The sequence below is a fragment of the Strongylocentrotus purpuratus genome, unplaced genomic scaffold (assembly GCF_000002235.5).
Source record: "Strongylocentrotus purpuratus isolate Spur 01 unplaced genomic scaffold, Spur_5.0 spur5_scaffold_2, whole genome shotgun sequence".
NCBI classification, from domain to species: domain Eukaryota; kingdom Metazoa; phylum Echinodermata; class Echinoidea; order Camarodonta; family Strongylocentrotidae; genus Strongylocentrotus; species Strongylocentrotus purpuratus.
Genome location: NW_022145605.1, coordinates 1,758,455 through 1,778,250, shown reverse-complemented (window position 1 = coordinate 1,778,250; position 19,796 = coordinate 1,758,455). Strand labels below are relative to the sequence as shown.

At 36.7% G+C, this 19,796-nt stretch overlaps 1 protein-coding gene and 1 non-coding gene across 2 annotated transcripts in view; both read left to right on the top strand.

The window, feature by feature from the left end:
- Positions 1-18,627, top strand: part of LOC587455 (EH domain-containing protein 1) — a 66,213-nt gene extending 47,586 nt beyond the window's left edge. Inside the window, exons 4-12 of the mRNA XM_030992514.1 lie at positions 4,970-5,024; positions 7,648-7,788; positions 11,509-11,669; positions 12,394-12,498; positions 13,169-13,311; positions 13,845-14,016; positions 14,533-14,645; positions 17,027-17,111; positions 17,741-18,627. Coding sequence (XP_030848374.1) covers positions 4,970-5,024; positions 7,648-7,788; positions 11,509-11,669; positions 12,394-12,498; positions 13,169-13,311; positions 13,845-14,016; positions 14,533-14,645; positions 17,027-17,111; positions 17,741-17,797 — 1,032 coding nt within the window. The 3' untranslated portion in view covers positions 17,798-18,627. The remainder of the gene's footprint in view (positions 1-4,969; positions 5,025-7,647; positions 7,789-11,508; positions 11,670-12,393; positions 12,499-13,168; positions 13,312-13,844; positions 14,017-14,532; positions 14,646-17,026; positions 17,112-17,740) is intronic.
- On the top strand, positions 7,262-7,362 carry Mir2013 (microRNA mir-2013). Its single transcript, NR_036418.1, has one exon. It is a non-coding gene; the product is annotated as a microRNA mir-2013 (primary transcript).
- Positions 18,628-19,796: the final 1,169 nt, after the last annotated feature.

Below are 19,796 nucleotides of genomic sequence, written 5' to 3'. Positions count from 1 at the left end.
TAAAAGATCAGAATATAATCTTTCCTACCTTCATCTCATGTCATCATCCCTTTGGTTTATTTTTTGTAGGGCCTACATTTTCACCCTCCCCCCCCCCCCAAACAAAAATTCATTAACACCTGTCTGTACTCGTGCTGCACTGAAATTGTTAACTTAACGATAATGGGACTGCGAAAATCAAACCTGTGAAGGAAACGTTTTTGAATTTCACATTTTGCATCTTTGAAGTCTTTGATTAGTGAGATAAAAATCAAATTTAGAAACAACTTCCGATCTGAAATAGGTGGATTTGATCATTAACAGTGTTGAAAGTCAGTTCATACTTTCAAATTCATTGTTTTCACTTTGTCAGAAGTCCAGGACTCACCGCCTTGCAATCATTAACTGCGCTGGGTTTCATGATTTCAAAACCCTAACCTTCTAATTTTCCATCCTAGAAACATTGCAAAAGTCAAGATTTGGAAGGTATGAACGGACTTTCAATATTTTTCATTGATTGAAAGTTGTTTCATAATATTTTTTAGGATACCAATAGGATATTTTTAGCTCATTTTCCAAATGGCATTAGTATTTTTGTTTTCCTCTTTTAGTAAGAAAAAATGAAGCACCTCATTTTGCTTACATGTAGCTCCTACATTAGGCATATGTAGATCAACTCGATATAGATTTTATGCAAGTGACTTGATGGGGGGGGGGGGGGGGGTGGGAGAGGGAAGCAGTTCTACAGCAACTCAGTATGAGGATTACGAGGAGGATTACGAGAAGCATTAATGTGAGCTTAATCAGCTTTCTGCTGACATCGTTTGTTTGTATCAAAGGTGCAATGTCTATTAAGTCTTTTGCATTGTCAGGTTGAGAAAAGGGACCCCCCCCCCCCCTCAGTCTGTACCTATAGGAGTTTTGGTGCACCCCTTGATTTCAGGTTACTTCATAGGCCAAGTTATAAAGAGTGCCCCCCCCCCCCTCCATTTCAAAATCCTGGATACTTTTCTACATTTAAATTAGCCACAGAGGAAATGAATGTAAATTTATTTTATTTAAAAAAATGGTAATAATCAAGTTAGAATTAATTACTCAAAAGGGTAGTTATATTATTCCCCCCCCCCCTCCCATATTTTGGGGTATCATATTTCTTAGAATCACTGCACCTATACACATTTCTTTACCGGTACTCGAGAGTTAAAGAAGTAATGACCATATTTTGAGAAGGAAACCATTCAGGTAATAGTAAGTTTTTATAATCATAATCAAGGGATCAAATATATCGCTGTCTAGACGGTCTGTAGATATATGGCATATGAATAGATAAATATCGATCACAAAAAACACTTTACTTGCATAAAGGTGAATTCGGATTATCTAGTATTAAAACCTTTTGGGTTTCATATCAGGCTGGCTCAGACGAATGGCCTCGCTTCATATATGTATCAGTTGGCTGAGTGGCGGGCGGGTTAGCAGGGAAACCATTCACCTTCCATGTTTTCCATGTTTGCAGGCCAATCGGCCCCCCATTGTAAAGCAAACTGAGCGCCAAGGTTGTCTGGCTGGGCTGGCGAGGGAGAGAACTGCCCTGGCATGGCCTGGACGTTGGCTGGACACTGGCTGGACATTGCTCTATATAGCTGGTCATTACATAATGACTGGCATGTTATGTCCAGCTACAGTGGGCGAGTCCATTTGAGCAAGACTATCCAAGGCTAGGGGAGGTTGGCAGAGTTATTCTGAGAGCGTAGGGATAATTAACAACACATTATTTATTATATGTCTTTAATTTCCCATTTAAACCCTTAATTTAACTTTTTGATTGTTATTGATCATTTCAACAACAAATTTAATCCTTCATGATTTTATAAGCCTTTTGATATTATTAACATCATTTGGAGGCAATTTTCAAGCAGTTATCAGGAATTTTATTACAGTGGATCAGGGTATATTATTGCATTTAATCTGTTTAAAAAGAAGGTTGAGTTCTGGGAAGAGGTGAAAATAATTTGTGAGCATTATCATTGTTATTATGCAAGTGTGGAAGAACATTAGAGAAAAAATGTCTCCTGAAAAGCATGGCTCGATCTTCAAATGCTTTCATATTCTAAAATCTAAATATGGCATGTAACAACATAAAAATCGGAACAGATTTTTATGCCAAATTTCCGTGTAGCCCCGTATACATCTTTCTGTGTACAGTGCTTGTAACTTTACCAAGACTGGGCCCAATTTTTTATCATTTTGATGATTCCCAAACCTTGCAGTACACACCAATACTTAAAAAGCAAGATGATCGACATTTTCTGATCGATTCCACACTGTTTCTTTCACAATGCAAAATTTTCATGACCAAAACTCAACTTTACTAGTGATAAAGTTATTTATTAATGGATCTTTATTCCATAGAAAATACATTTCATATGTCTTTCATAAAGTGGCCTTAAGGCTTACGAGAAGATTGTCAATGTCACCTTGTAGGCCTATAAAAATATAATATATTTAGATTCATATGTAAACAGGGCTTAGGGCTAAGAGGACAAATATTTGGAGTCAATATTCAAGCCCTTGTTTGATAATGTTTTATAATTTCATTACACAAGGAAATGAGAGATGTCAATGAGTCATCAATTTTGTTTACCGATATGAAAAGAAAAGTAATTTTACAGAAGGTAGCAAGACCATCTACTTTTGGATGTGTAATAGTTTCTTTTCATAACATGTTTATTAGCAATATTTTATCCCAGTCTTTACATCATGAATATTCAGCGTACCAAACAGATATTCTATTTTTCTCTAGAGGTGCTCTGTATGTACACATTATGTATTTCATTTTCTTGAAATTTATCTGTTATGTTGGTGGGAAGCAAATTTTACAATATTTGTAGGCAATGAATCAAGTTTTCACTACACAATTAAAATAATCACTTTTGTCTACAGAGCTATATTGCAAGCCGAAATGAAATTACAATTATTCATTACATTTTACTCATTAACAATTCAAGCGGATATAGATCATGTTCTACAGACATGACTTGCCCAGCTAGCTAAGATATGAGAAATGTCTTGCCTCATGTACATTCACAATACAAGAGTCTAGAGATGATATTCTTTTCCAGATATGTTACATAAGGAGCTAATTTTTATGAGCCATTCATTCTGTATGCATTCATGATACAAGAGTGTGGAGATAATGTTCTTCTGTAGAGACATGTTTTCTCCCTATCAGCAGACCAATCATTTGTTACCTCCAGACAGGTATTGTATCACACTCAAGGCCAGACAATTGTGATTATGTATGCCCCTCTGATCAATTATCTCTCCCACACCCCTCTACTGAATAGTAGATTAACCATACCTGCCAATCATTCCAACAAACAGCCAATCAGGAGGCAGGGTTAGACCTTCATGCACCAATTACAAGCCCCTATTTCCTTATCTTACTTTAGAAGGAGTGGGGGAGGGGCTATTTTTTCATTATCCTGAGCAGGAAATAAATGGAATGCAAAATTTGAAAAACAAAATTCCAAATGAAGAAGAAAAGGCTATATGTAGTTTGTGATACAGTTTTACCACCTTAATCCAAATTATTTGCAGTTATGTAGTATCCCAAAGTATCAAAAGCAAAATAATTTAATTTAAACAAATTGTTGTACAAATGGGGATGATCGGATCTCCTCTTAAGGGAGTATATTTATCTCATTAAAGAAACACCCACAAACCAGTGATAAGAATGTTTTAAACCATACATGTATGATGACATGGACTTAGATATTCAATCTTTTCATTTTGCAATAGAGTATCATACGCATGTATGAAGCTATTTCATGTTTATCATGCAAATTGTTTTTGGAGCCCCTCTCAACATGCCAGCAAAATCCATCACCCAGAATAACTTCTACCCCGATTGAAGAGCCATTTGTGCAATGCCTTGTGACTGAATGAGGTTATGACTGGACAGTGTGAAGCACCAATGTGTGAAAGACATGCAGTATACAACCTTATTAGAGAGGAGATGGTCTAATAGTAATATCCATTTTGTTTTCTGCTTTAATCCAACTACAGTCTTGGATCTATTTCTGTGCAGTAACATTTTTATTTAGGAAAGAGATGTTTTTATTGGAATGGTGTTCAAAACATGTATTATAGATTTACTGTATGTCCTCCCAGTGGACTCACAGTGATGATTTAACTCAAATTTAACTAGGATTAGAATGACATAATTTGTCTTATAATTTATTTTGATAAGCCACATTCATGCTTTAACTTCGTACTGCTTTCTGTTTGTTAGAGAGCGGGCAAACTCCTTCTTGTGTATGCCTGTGTGAGCCAATGTCCAAGCTACAACATGTGCCGCTAATAACATTTACATTCTAGCAAGTGCATGAAGCTTGTGAAGATGTACCTCCTCCTCCATGTAACTCACACCTAGCCGTAGCCCACTCATGTGATGCACATGTAGGGGTTTGTGTTGCCAGAGGGCAAATGTAATACACCTAGACAAACATGTTTTCCATTCTGCTGCCTCCCAATAGGAGCTTGACAATGACTGGAGCTCAAGCAGAAAACTTGACTTCATAGTTCATATATTTTATGTTACTTTACACTATGGTGATAAAAGTTGTGGAAGGAAGTAGGGTAGAGTAAAAGGGATTGATGTGTTCTTCATAACTTGGGTTATTGTTTTGTAGATGAAAGGAGATAAGGATGGTGTAGGGAAAGAATGCTCAAGGAGGGAGGGGGAGTAGAGAGGGGGAACCCCATCTTCATCAGAGGCTGGTATGTGTTTTTTGCACTGATCGTACAGGTACTCTATTTTAAGCTCAGGAATTGTTTTTCGACATTTACAAAAAAGATGCATTTGTCATATTTCATATAGTGATATATGGCATCTATTAGAAACATATATTTAGATACAGATGCACATCAAGGGACAATTTCTGCATTTTAAATCTGAACATCTTGAACTCGTTTTGTCTTTCTGCAGGGAAATGCCACGCTTCACCTGTACCCCCACTTCAAAGAGCTGGCCAAACTCGAAGGTAAGTTGTCACAAAATGGCTTTTTCAAAAATCACTGTAGTTTTTGAAAAATACATTAAAGGTACTAAATTACATATTTGAAATTGTCATAAAAGTAGTCAAATTGTTTATCAACTTGTCTTACCACAAAAGACACATTGAAAGTTATCACTTTTAGGTGCGATTTTTTTTAAAACATGGAATTTCAAAAGTTAAATAGTACCTTTAATAGTATTCATAATGTTTGTTGTATGAAAGGCTTGGAGGAAATATGGCAGAATTAACATGAAAAGGAGGATGTCAACAAACCGATGTCAGCGGTGGGATAGACCTGTAATATCCAGTCTATATACGCTTCATCTGCATGCTGATATGTAAATGTTGAGATTCAATGACTATCAGCTGCCCGGTGAAGTGTATAGAAACTGGTAACATGCATCAAGACTTCTCTGGATCTGTAGGAAGGCGTGTTCAAATCACTCTGAAAATATGTTTATGATATGGTTTTCATGGAATTCTACTGCAATTGCCAGTTGTGTATGTAGAGTTTTTGTTGCTGTGAAGGAGGTACATGTTGGGTTTTAAAATGGTATTCTCCACCAATGTACTTCACATCCTTGACCTTGGTCCATTCTAAATAAGAAACGGACATTGCTGCTCCTCTCATTATCAATCATTTTCTCTTTTCCTCTTTTGCTCTCCATCTCACCCTGTCTCTCATTCCCCTCTTCATCTCTCCTCTTTTCCTCCTTTCTTTCCTCTTTTCTCTCTTTTCTCTCATTGTCCTTCCCCCTCTTCATCTCTGCCTCTCCTTTTCTTCCTCTCTCCTCTTTTCCTCCTTTCTTTCTTTCATATTTTCTTCCCTCTTTTCTTCCCTCCCCTCTCCCTTCCCCTTCCTTTGTATGTCCAATAATCCATTACTTTAATGTGTGTGCTTCCTGTTTCTTATAGTCACTCGCCTTCAATAGTGAGGCACATGTATTAATCAATTATTATCACACAATCAAACATAATTCAGATCATTAATATCCCCCTTATAGAAACTTGACATCACAAATGCATTGCAGCTGGAATCTACAATTTGATTAAAAACTCAGAATCAAGTTTCTGCAGACAATGAAAAGGTTGGGTGAATTACAATTTAAGCATGCGAGTTGCACTTTTGAACTTGACTGAATCAAATTATTCTGCTCTTTGCCGAAAACCACCAACTATTAGGGTATACTTTCCCCTCACATTGTGGCTTTGTTTACATAGGGTCTGCGGAGTTGAGGGGTTGTTGGATTGTAAAATGCTTCAGACTGGAGGCAGACTTCTAGTCTGCTACGATTGTCGGCCTGTGTTGTTGCGTTAGTTATGATGCCGCTTGGACCTGGAGCCACCATGACAGAATGTGCAGACTCAGTTTCTTGGGCTGGCCACATGACTAGTTTGCCATTATGGATATTACAAATATGACTAATACCCACAAACTTCACTATCTTCAACAAAATGATGATATTGAAAGGAGGATTGATTTTTATTAAAAAGTAAGAATAATAAAGAAGCCAAAACAACAATCCATCTGGGTTTAAATTTGTCCAATGTGTCATATGAGAAAGCCTATGATGCACCAGATCATCGACTGTCTTGTCTTTGTCTTTCCATTATCGTGACCAGATAGAGAGCATTATTTTGATTGAGATGAGACATAACAATTTGAGATATGCCATCCTTAAAGCCTTGTTCATATATGACAAGTCCAAACCACTGCGTTTTTTAATGACGTAGACGCCTCACATTTCTCTAACATATAACACAGAGCTCACTGAGTTCATGTATATACATACGCGCAGGAGCTTTGTTGCACACAGTTGCCATTCATTTACACGTTTAAAAAAACTTGACGACTTTTTTGCAGTGGTTTACCGCATCATATCTGAAGTTCTGAACAAGCTTTTAGGGATATAATTTACAAGTATTCGTACCTGAAAAAGTATGGAGGGGAAAACTACTGAAAAAACACAAATCATTATCAAATGTCAACAATGGCCAATTATATAGCAAGAAACATTTGTGAATAACAGTTTCACAGTAATGTTCAGTTATTTCTGAGATTTGGACCATTTGTATTAAAGTTTGATTCATGCATTTCAGGGTTGATGGTGTGGTGCTAGAAATACATCCGTATTGTTTTCATGATAATAACAAAGTATAAGAGTTCTGAGGAAGTGTCTTCCACTCAACGTGAAGATGACAGCAATTGACGAAGCTGTCATTGATGTCTACTGTTCTACGCCGCTACATCTAGTTGCATTGTGACGTCTGTTTCAGGGAAATGCAGCATGATGTAGTGGTGTAGCTCAGTAAGACCATTCCAACCAGCCGGCATCGATACCCTTCAATTCATCTTTTAACAGTACAGTCAAACCTGCTTTAGTGACCACCTGTCTACAAAAACCAGATATGTTGTTTCCCTTGAAAGTGGTTTCTCATTGAATCATGTACTAAAGGTACCTGTCTACAAAGACCACCTGTCTAGTGTCTACAAAGGCCACTTTTTATGTTCCCTTGGGTGGTCGCTATAGACAGGTTTGACTGTATTCTAGTGTGTTTTAGATATTTGCCTCCTCTGTATTTAACATGCTGTTTTTCCATCCTGCAGGAGTGGTTGAATACCTGAACACCGAGGTGATCACGTCCAAGCAGAAGAAGTTCAGTCTGGTGACCTTTGTGGACACCCCTGGTCTGGTGGACGGTGACATGAAGTACCCCTTCGATGTGGAGCAGGCTATCCTGTGGCTAGGTAAATCAAGGCAGAGTTTAATGTATAATATCATCTGTTGAGAGCCAGGAGGATGTAAACTATGTTGAACACCCTTCTGGCACTCAATAAATGATATATCAGGCTTTAGGGCTCAATGTTAACATATTTTCACCCTGAAGTTAGGGCGGGGCGGGGGAGGGGGGCAGGGGTTTGGGTGGACATTCATTAGGTCTCTGGCCGTGGGACTCCTATTTAATGTCAACATTTGGGGCATCTGGGCATTTGGGTAGCCCATGTAGACCGGGCACCATTTAGTGTCGAGCCCTGGATACGTTTCTGTCTTGAGTCACTTCTTGTCACAATCGATATCTGACCCTACGACCTTTATTATGAATCATGCATAATCTTTGTTGAATAGATAGAAGAGGAGCCATTAATCATTGTAATAATCAAAATAGATACATTAACATCAAAGTTAACAAAGACATTATTCCTTAAAACCTTTTTATCATAATATACTCCATGAAAAGACTAGGAGGTACAAAGAATGAAGGATAATATATTACGGTAATGTTCAATCATTACTTGGGATCTAAATTATAGTTTACCTTGCTTCAGCTTACTGTATTATTTTGTTAGGAAAAGACTACATTGCTATTTATCAACTAAAAGTAGGGTAATCGATGAGTGACATGTACACATGTTTTTATATTTCAACTATGAGTCATCATCTTTATGTCACATAATGACATTGATTGTGTTTCAATGGATGAACCTGTTGGCCTTTCATATGCATTATCATTATGTCAATATTGGGTATTGCTGTGTTCACATTGTAAAGTTTTTGCTTTATTTCACTTCTGTGGTTGAATACCCAGAATGGTCCTAAAAAGTGAAGGAAATGGAAACAGTCCCTGTATTTCATTCATAGGTATTTATTACACAAAGGCCTGGAATCATTGCTGACAATTTTAGATAGATAAAGTTCACTCCGCTTTTCAAATTCGTGATGGTGGAGCAGTGATGTTACCATCCATCTGTTTGGGTAGATTATGACTTGGCAAACCCTCCATTGTAGATTTAGCCTGGGTCTTTGTTTATTCTTGAAAGAGATATTTTCTGAAATAATACACATGAGCGTCACATTTGATCCCCATATCAATAAAAATGTCAAATTCTCTTTATTCTAGTGTATGGGTACCTTGGGCTAGGCATAGTAATGTTGGGTTTATGGCTTCATCATTTTGAATTCTGTGTAGGAAACCCTTGATTTACAAAGAAAAATGGGATATCACTCCCTTTCCATTTCTTTTCCTCCTATTCACACCTTTTCTGCCACTCTCTATATAAAGATACATTTACGCAATTGTAGGGTAGATTTGTTTAATTGTTGAGCCTACCAACGTCATGTCTGCTTTCTTCAGCCTTCAGACTGTGACGCAATTCAGATTATTTGGATCACCACCCACAGACAAAGAGCAGACGCCAAAGATAGAAGACTTTACATGATGTATACTGGAGAGAGAGAGAGAGAGAGAGAGAGAGAGGGAGGGAGGGAGGGAGAGAGTTGGTAGACAGACGGTAGACAGACAGAAAAGGGGAGAAAGAGACATTGAGTCTGAATAGAGTGGAAAAAGAGATAGAGGTAGAGAGAGATGGAGAGAGAGAAATGCATGCAACAGAGAAGATGTAAGAGATAAATTAGAGACAGATTCAGGAAGAGCAAGACTAATAGAAGACAGGAGGTGGAATGGGAATGATTCAGCAAGACATTGAGATATAAGGAGAAAAAGACAATAGGTATTAAAAAGGGAGATATTAATTATTGATAGACAGGGAAAGAGAGAGAGAGAGAGAGAGGGGGAGAGAGAGAGGGGGGGGGGGGGGAGAGATAAAGAGAAAGTTTCATAGGCATTCATTTTTTGACAGAAAGCAAGGAAGATAAGAAATAAGGGAAGCTTAGGAGAAGAACAGAATAATGAAAAGGAAAGAGTGGCCTGGCAGGTGTCACGAGATACCTTTATCTAACAACACCCCAGAACTCGGTCTCTATTATTTTGAAGAAACAAGTTAATTGAAATAAAACATTCTTTAATTAACCATTAGTATCCCAAACATGACTCAACATGAGTTATCAATAAAACGTCCTGTCTAATTGAAAAGAGAAAGAACCAAAGAGAGCTTTTGTTTAGAAGAAGATCTTCTTTAAAGACAATGGATCGTCAACATGATAGAGTAGATAGCTTCTGTAACTGCGATAATGAAAATAGAAATGAGTATCGGGATGCGGCTATAATTGTGGTTTTTAAAATACATTTCGCAATATAATGAGATGATAATTCTCATAATTAGGTGCCTCCAGACAGTGCCACATATAGCTGTCGGGCGGCTACACATCTATTACTTACCAGCATTACAAAATGGATAGAAGTATAGTCATAATTGCTACAACTGTAGATAAAATAAGATAGGAAAGATTTATTTATAAGAGAGAGCTACTCTTATTGAAATATGCCAAGGAATTTTTTTTTTTTTTTTTTTGAGTTGTGAAGAGAAAGATTTTTTTTTCACTGTATTCACTTTCTATGTAGTGTAGTAATTATAATCCTGTCTAATTATGAAATAATACCAGAATATAAACAATGAGATGAATTAGTTTGCTGGACATTAAAATCTAATTTAAAAAAAATTAATTTCCTTACCGGTCCAAAATTAGGAATTGCTATGTAAATATATTTTTTTTAGTTATTAAGATTGTCATCAATCATACAAGCACTGATCATGACACAACTAATTTCATAGCTTTTCTTACTGTGCAATTTTCTCACCAAGTTAGCGTCTTGATTACCGTTAATACGTAGGCGATGCCTGTCATCCATTCCAAATTGCCTCAAACTCCAATAGGACAGCAATGTGTTTACCCGATTGCATATATCCTAGCCATGGTTCCGACATCAGTTCTGTTATGTGGGTGAGGTTTATGCCGGTTGACAATTATTAGCATTTTTGAGGGGGCGTGTGTGTATGGATTGGTAGGTGAGAGCCTGAGAGGAGCCGAGTTTGGTCTGGGATGCATGCATTTATTTACATCTGTGCTGTGTTGTAACGCGGCGACGATGGAGAAACCAGGATGTAATTGCTAGCGTGAGTGAGCAGATGGTGGGGCTTGAGTAGGGTTGATCTAGGATTGGGGTATTGAAACCATTTCTGTTCTTTGGTCTTTCTCCTATAATAACAGGGCTGGGATAAGGGTTAGTTTAATACACCCTTTATTCAATTTGAGTTGTCAAATGTCAATCCGCATTCATAATGTGATTTAATGTGTTAAGAGTCAGATGATCATTAATGCATATACCAGGGCAGGTGTGCATGTACTTTAACCCGGAGTTAACACCCATCTAACTCTCAATATTTATATAATAATGGCAGCTTGGATAAAGCAGTGATAATCATTCCCAAGGCACTGTATCATTTATTAGATCCACAATGGCTTTAACACATTTACATTAACACCAAGTGAACACATGGTGGCTTCAAACCAATCAAATTAAACATGTGCTGACGGTTTGTGTGTACCGAAGGCCTGATAATATGATATGTCAAAATGTCTGTTCAGAGCCAGTAAGATGTTAAATGATTAGAGTTAATGCCCTTCTGGCTCCAAACAGACAATTACAGTGTATGTGCTTCACTGAAACAGAATATATTTAATTTCTCTTTAAACCATCTTTCTCTTTTATCTTCTGTATCCTTCTTTAGGTGACCTCGCTGACCTGATCTTTGTCTTCTTTGACCCTATCGGTCAGGCCTTGTGCAAGCGCACCATGAACCTGGTGGAGAAGCTCAATGAGAAGCATGCTGACCGGGTCAAGTTCTACCTCACTAAGGCTGATGAGGCTGGACATGAGAGTGACCGACAGGTAAGGTGGACATTGCCATCCCCCTTTTTCACAGTGAGGAGAATGGTCAACTACAAGACATCTGGTCAGAGACTGAAGGACGTTATCTGTGTTTGAGTTAACACCCTTCCGTCTCCAAACAGACGATATATAAGGAAATCTAAACTGTATGCATAGCTCAAAGCAAGGAATCCTGTATAATATGATTGTGAAATACTTTGAAGGATTTGAGAGATTAGATATGTAGAGAATTAGAGAACAATACAAGAGCACTTTCGCTGCTAATATATGAGAAGTAGGCAAGCTCTTTTAACATGTTGACTACTGGATTCTCTCGTTCCCATAGTGGACCACCAGGTTCCAAGAGGCAAAGGGTTAATTGACTTTTTAATAGACCATTTAAAAAAAGATTGAATAACCAAGTCTGTTTTAGTATGTAATAAGAGGTTCTTTGGACCAGCTAGAAAAGTAAGGTATTGTGCAAATGCGCTAAGGACCAATTTGTAAAAACTTTTGTTAAAACCCCACAGCACTAGTTTGGCCAGGAGGGATTAGACCTCCCTGCATATTCACTGACAGGTGGTTATCTCATCAAATCAGCTCTCAATTAGAGGATCATGGGGGACCAATGGTCAGTGATTAGGTATTGTTTGCTATATAGAGGGCGCAAGTAGCTATAAGCAGTGCAGTGGGGCTTTAAGAACATTTGTTAAAATCTTGTTTTGTAACTGTTTGCTTTCCGCAGCGTGTTCTGATGCAGATTGTCCAGGAGCTGTGTAAGAGACCAGGTTTGAACCGTGCTGGCTTCAACATGCCCACCATCTTCATCCCAACTATGTCATCAGGAAAGGTAAGACAAAGAGAATCTTATGAGAAATGGAAATGCATTCCTTTGATGGGCTTTGTCATGCATTGAATATAAGTAAAACTGATTCAAATCAAACTAATGATAGGTGGAGTTGATATCGAGGGGTCGTGACACAAAGACGTAACTCCATTTTGGCAATTTTGAGAAAAAGTGGTTGTGTCACTGAGAATTTGGGCCTTATGGAGTTAAGTCTATGTTTCACTAGCCATTGAATTCAATTGGGTGTTGGGTGGAGTTCAGTTTTTGTGTTTCCTGGAAAGCCCAGATTTTCTGAACATTTTGATATCAAATACTCATTTTGGCAAAATATGGAGCTACGTCTTTGTGTCACTGAACCCCTCGATAGGTTTTCCATTTAATTTTGAGGTTGTACACACTACTGTTCATTGAGCAGCTTCTGCAAAAATGATCTGTAGACATCAATGTCATTATTTGACCATTTTAAATTTCTATAAATGTTGTATTTAAACATTTGTTGTTATAAATGAGTTGTTATAAATGAGTTGTTATAAATATCTGTTTCATATCATCTGACCTTCTCTCATTTGAGAGGTTTGTAGGGATATTGAGAAGAATGTTGAAATGAAGATTTGATTGATCATGTTTATTATTTATTGACCTTTTTTTGCATGGACTTGTTTCCTCTGTACAGAATCGTTGTGTGAACCAGATAGAGGAGGTGTGTAAGGATGTAGAGAAGACGATCAAACATACCGTTCAGAACACGCTCAACACACTGGAGAAGGACTGTGAACACATCGCTAAACTCATTGATGACAAGTTGGAAGACGACAGGTAAAGTTCTTCCCATCTCCTCGTCTTTTAACCCGTCTGTATGCCTCCATTCATTCGTTTTGTCATTTCTTTCCTCTCTTGCTCTTTGAAAGTTTTCAGAGACAAAGATTCTTTCTCATGTTGATGTTTCGTTATCCTGGAGAAGAATTCTCTCCCATCTCCTTTACACTGCCCCAGCACAATTTCTCTGTTTCACTCTTTCCCTCTCTTCCTCTCTGTTCCTCTTTCTCTTCCTCTCTCTTCCTCTCTCTTCATCTCTCTTCCTCTCTCTTCCTCTCCTGTGTACAACAAATAAATCAAACTTCATTAGCTATCATCCCATAAACTGTTTGTTGGTATGATTATAGACCCCAAATTTTATTTTTTAAACTGTCCATAAGAAATTTATGTGTGACTGACCACAGAGTGAAGTATAACACTTGTCAATACATTATTTACAATATTGAAAATAGAAGTCAGATTGCGTTCATCTTCTCAAATCATTTCTCCTACATTTTTAAACCAAATCTCTTCACTTTTGTTTTTGTTGATAGGCAAGCGAATTCCTACAACCTTTGGGCCAGGGGTAAATCACTCATCTTCTACGCTTTGGGATTGTTGCTTCCTTTCCTTCTCTTCATCAACTTCTTGGCCAGTACAGTATCTGATGAGTTCACAGCAGGAGTGCTAGGAAAGGAGGGAGCTGACATGCTCAAATCATACTTGGTAATGAGACTTTGATGTTGGTGATAATAAGGGTGGTGATTGTGGTTAGGAGGGTGGTGGCGATGATGATGATGACATTGGTATAAGTGATGATGATGGTGGTGGTGACGGGGATAATGGTGTTGGTGGTAATTATGAAGACGAAGATGATGAAGAAGATGATGATATTGAGAAGATGATGGTGGTGGCGATGGTTGTGGTGGCGATGGTTGTGGTGGCGATGATGATGATGATGACATTGGTATTGGTGATGATGATGGTGATTGTGGTGATTCTAATTAGTGATGGTGATGGGGATAATGGTGATAAAGATGATGATGATGAAGAAGATGATGGTTGCGGTGATGAGGATTATGATGAAGATGGTGGTAATATTGGCCAATCACATCAATGATGGTAATAGTGATGGTAAAGGTAAGATGATGCTGATGCTGTAAACAAGTAACTACTTCTACATAGCTTTCCAACCATCATATTAATTTCTCTATCCTTCTCAATTCTTCTTCTATTTTCCAGAGTCCTATAGGAGGTATCTGGCAGACCATACCGGTTGAAAACCATCTCCATGCGATGATAGGCATTGCTGTTATATGCTTCCTGCTCCTTCTCTTTGCTAAGCTCTCTACAAGGTGAGTCATTCAACTATGTACAACCAGGGGGTGTTTCACGAAGATCCTAAGTCTAACTAAACTCTAAGTTAAGTTGGACTTAAATATTATGGAGAGCCATTTGTAGCCTTAAAATAAAATATTTTAAAAATAAAAAATTGAAGTATTTTAGACTTTTCATAAATTCCTCATCAAGGACATGAAATCTCCTTGATAATAGAAAATATGAATCATTTGATTCAATATTTAATGCTTTTTAAAATAAATTTCACAAAATGTTTTCAAAGCTACTAGCAGCTTTCCATAAGTCCAAAATTAGAGACAAGTTCAACTTAGGATCTTTGTGAAACACCCCCAAGGTTGATTTAGAGATCCATGCTTGTAAAACCCTCAAATGGATTGGCTATCTTTGCCTTAGATTCTGATCGAAATTCTGGATTTAGCTCATGCTGCCATCATAAATATAAACCTTTAGGTCAGTTAGGAATCCCATGACTTTTACAAGCTGATGGAGTATTGATAAGCCCCGAATATCAGATCATTAGATTGCTTTGGTATCAGTTGGTAAGATACAGCTCTGAACAGGTGCAGTGTTGTGTATGCCCCTTGCTCAAAGGTGGTGCCTTAGCTTGGACCTATGATGTTTGTAGGTTCATTCCTACGTCCATCCACCTGATGCAAAGCAAATCTAGCAAAATGGATTTACAACCCCTAGCTTCATAAGAAATCAGCTTTTCTTCTTCTTTTCCATCTTATAACTCTTTTAAAATATTTTCACAGTGGATTTCAAGTTGGTAGCCTTTAAGAAGTTGGGTGTATCCAAAGATAGGGACGTGATCACATGCTCGTAGACCACAAAATCAATGTAAAATATCTAAATTGATGGTGGGGGAGACATTGCTCTTGCTGTTTTGACAAAGAGCAATTTTTGCATTGTAATGTTCTGGTGATTTTGAAGTCCTTCTTTCATCGTCTGTTCAACCTGTTGTAAACGGAAACTGAAATCCACGAATGTGAATCTATTTATAAATCTTGGGATTAAGTCTGACGCAAGATGAGTAACTATGGGGGTTTGTGGGAGAGAGAGAGAAAATCCTTTGTGGATTGAATAGAAGCCAATGTTTTGCAGACAGCCATTCACCTGTTAATTACTTCCTCCTCACTGTAAGAGGCCTGCTGCTGTTTGACTGGTGGTGGTTTGGTTCCTTTCATGCGATGCAACCCGCTGGGATCTTGAACACATGCAATTGATTTATCCTATAATATCATGTTGTCTGGGTTAGCAATTGTATTAGTTCCTGCATATAACAAAACGCCTGAAAATCCTTTTTGTTGTATTCCACTACGGGAAGAAAAATCCTTAAAACATCAAAGAATTTTTTTAATCTGTGAAGGCTTCTATGATGAGGATAGATTTAAGCGAGGTTTGCGGTAACATTCATGTCTGCTTTTAATAAGAGGGTGCATGGATAGTACAATAATACCACTACACACTCATTCTTATTCAAGGCAAGAATAATAGGGGGTAGGGGGTGAATGGGTTAAAAAAAAAAAGATTATGATGAATAGAATTCAGAGTTTGAATGGATGAGTCAGATGATGAATGGAAATGTAGCGGAGACAAATTCAATACTTTTTAATAAATATGTATGAAAGAACTAGATTCACATTAATGTGAGCTGGAGAGGTATTATGTTTCATTTCTTTCACTTCAAAGAATAGCTACTTATACAAACATACCACAACTTTTCTTCTTGCACTCATTGGAGTAAATTGCAAGAGTTGCAATATATCTATCATCCTTTTAAGAGATTATATTATATTCAACTAAATTTACACAAAAAAGCCATTTGAATAGATAAAATTTAAGCTGAATTATAAAGAATGTAAATTGATATTTTGCAGTAACAAATAAAAAAGGATAAGAAAGCTTTAATAGTTTTTCACATTTACCCAATCTGAACATTCTTTAAGTCTTCCATACCAGACACTTGTGGCAGGTGTTCTACTAATGTTATTTGTTTTTGGGTGGAATCAAGTGGTAGTCATAACATCTATAAATAGTCTAGCCCTGACAAGTTTGCATAAGAGATCAACAGCAGTTGGATTTATTTCTCTCATTTCCTCTTATGCAAGGTGTGGGAGGTCTTTGTATGAATTGTACTATCTAGTCAATTAGCTCATTTGTTCTTACCAGGAACATATCAGAGACTTTTAGTACTTTACTTTCCATTAAAAGGTAGATCGCTTGGTGTTACCAAGTTGAGAAAATGAAAGCCATCGAGGTTTAGCCCCTGTGTTATGTTTTATTATCAGCCGCATGGTTTTGTGCCAGCAAACTAAGTTTTTTTGCCATGCCTGATCTTTAAACATAAGATGTTTGTTTTTTCTTTGTAATACAGATTAAAGCCTACGTTGACTAGGAAGGAGAAGAGGTATTTCAGTGAACAGAGGGATTATGTACAGAATCATGTCAAGACAGCAAAGGTAACTAAGCACAATGTCGAGGGTTCTAGATGATATAGGTTCGATAAACACTCTATACATATTTAAATACATACTTTCAATATTCAGTTTTAGAAATACTGTTCTATTTCATTCTTTCATTCATTCATTCATTCATTCCTTCCTTCTGTCCGTCCATTCCTCCTCCATTCCTCCTCCATTCCTCCTCCATTCCTCCTCCATTCCTCCTCCATTCCTCCTCCATTCCTCCTCCATTCCTCTTCCATTCCTCCTCCATTCCTCCTCCATTCCTCCTCCATTCCTCCTCCATTCCTCATCCATTTGATGTCCATAGGTAACTCATTTTACCTTTATTCTAATTTAATGCATGATGACTGGTTAAAACCTGTCTGCCTTGACTGATGAAGTAAAGCAGTCAACTGAGTACAGTCTTTTCATCTTACTGGTGAGAAAGAATTAAGACCCTGTTTTACTATGTGGTGACTATTATTTATTGGAATTTGGAACCTTTTGGGCACTTTCCGCTTCACTATAAGGTATAAATGAATATAAAATTGTTTTAGTGCAAGAAACTTTTGAAAAAAATTATTCCTTTGAATTGCTTCAATCTCAATTTACTAACCCTTTTCATTTTTATCTTTGATCTACAGGAAAAGCTGTACACAGAATATCTGAACCAGTGTGTAGCCATCTCTGACCTCAGCTGAAGCAAGCTTGTGACTAGACCATCATCATCATTGTCGTAGCAGAGTACTAATCATTTCTACTGCGTGATATAATCGCACCATGATATTACAATCATGCCATGTTTTTCTAGGGAAACTCTAGCAAAATTGCCTCGTAAGTTATATGGAATTGGACAGTAAGGTGAAAAGCCAAGAAGAAATTATTTAAATGTTTTTAAAAAACTGATAGTAACAATAATGTAAGTGATACAGAAGACAACACAAGCTGAAACAATGAGGAAATTATGTAATAGAAATAATAGATAGTATAGGCAAGGTTCTGTAAAATCGGGTTAGAGGGGTCATAAGGCTAACATGATTTGTATCATCACACTACATTGCTTTCATGAATTGTATTCCTTTCTGTATCTTCCCCTGGTTATTAGTTACAAAGCACATAATAAGAATATAATTTAGTCAACTGCTGATGGCGTCATTGTATAACGGAAACCCATATTTTCCACTTGCCAGTATTATTGGTGTAATAATGTTGAGAAATGTAGAAAATTAATTGAATTCGCAGTATGTGTAAGCAGAAAAAAGAAGTACTTCTAAAACTTAATTTGCGAAGATATGCTGCATATGATATTTATTTTCTATCACAGCTTCCGTTGTTCTCAAAAGATTCATAAGCTAGGACTATTACTAAGGTAGTTGATTTTCAATCTTTTTGTTTTTGTTTCCAAGATTTAAAAAATAAAAACTATAATATGGGGAAGTCCCATTTTTTATTGATAATGGTTTGAAGAAGCCGACAGATGTATAGAAGAATATGTTTTAAAATGCTAATATTTTGTAACCATGGTATTAAATGAAAGAAAAAGACTTAGGGGATACCAATGAAGATCTATGTAAAGATGAGAGGTGGTGAGAAAATGACCAAAAGTTAGAATATTTACACCTCGAAAAGGAATAAAAATCATTGTCCTCGGATCCAGTCCTAAAAGTATTCTAATGAAATTTTAAGAATTCTATTGTTTCCCGTGTTCAAATGATCAGTTATTTAAGGAAACATTATTTTTTGTTTTGATTTCGATTACAAAGTTCAGAAACATCAGGTTTATTATTAATATAGCAATATTTCTAAAGGAATTTTTATTTTGTTCAATAAATGCTTTAATTTAACTTTTGTGAAATTATGAATACCACATTATTTGTAGACCTTCTTGCTGTCGTTTCTCTTCATTACAATTCATTTTCCTCATTCAAGATTTAAAAAAAAAAATTAGTATTATGATTTACGGCAGAAGAGTTTATGAATATAATAGGTAATTTTATAGAATTTTATTAAATTAATCACTGAGAAATGAATTTTAAAAGAGGTATCGTTACTGTAAAGAGATTTTCATATGGTGACATGAATCGCACGACCAGGGTAAATATTGTTTTTGTAGTGCTGTGATATGAATTATTTTGCAGATACATTGTTTGCAATAATAATTTGAATTGAGAGTCCTCACATGGCGTATTAATATTAAGTGCCTATTATTAAACAAAGTATTTGTACAGAGAAAGTATTTGTGAAAATTATGAAGTATGTTCTCCGTTTGATTTTTCATTCTAAAACTCTTATTTGTAATCCTATCGACGTTCCACACATTCTCCTTGTGATCACAAATCATACTGAATTAAGTTTGAATTCATTACAAATTAATTGCTGATTTTTTTTCTTCAAAAGTTTGAAAGGGAATTATATCATTCTTCTTCCATTAAAATAATATTTTCTATTCAGGTTGGAGCAAAGCTTCCCTTCCAGAAGAGGAATTTCCTCGATAACTACCGGTATCAAGTTTAAAATTTCCTCTGAACAGCATTGTTCTATCTCATTCATTAATGCATTGCTGTGCGCTATAGAAATGTAATTTTATTCGTTTGAATGACACACGGTTTTATTTTGTACAATGTGCCGCATCATTAGTGTAGGTACTATGGTTGATGTGTGTGATAGGTTTATTCTTGGTTGAATTACAGTTACCGGTAC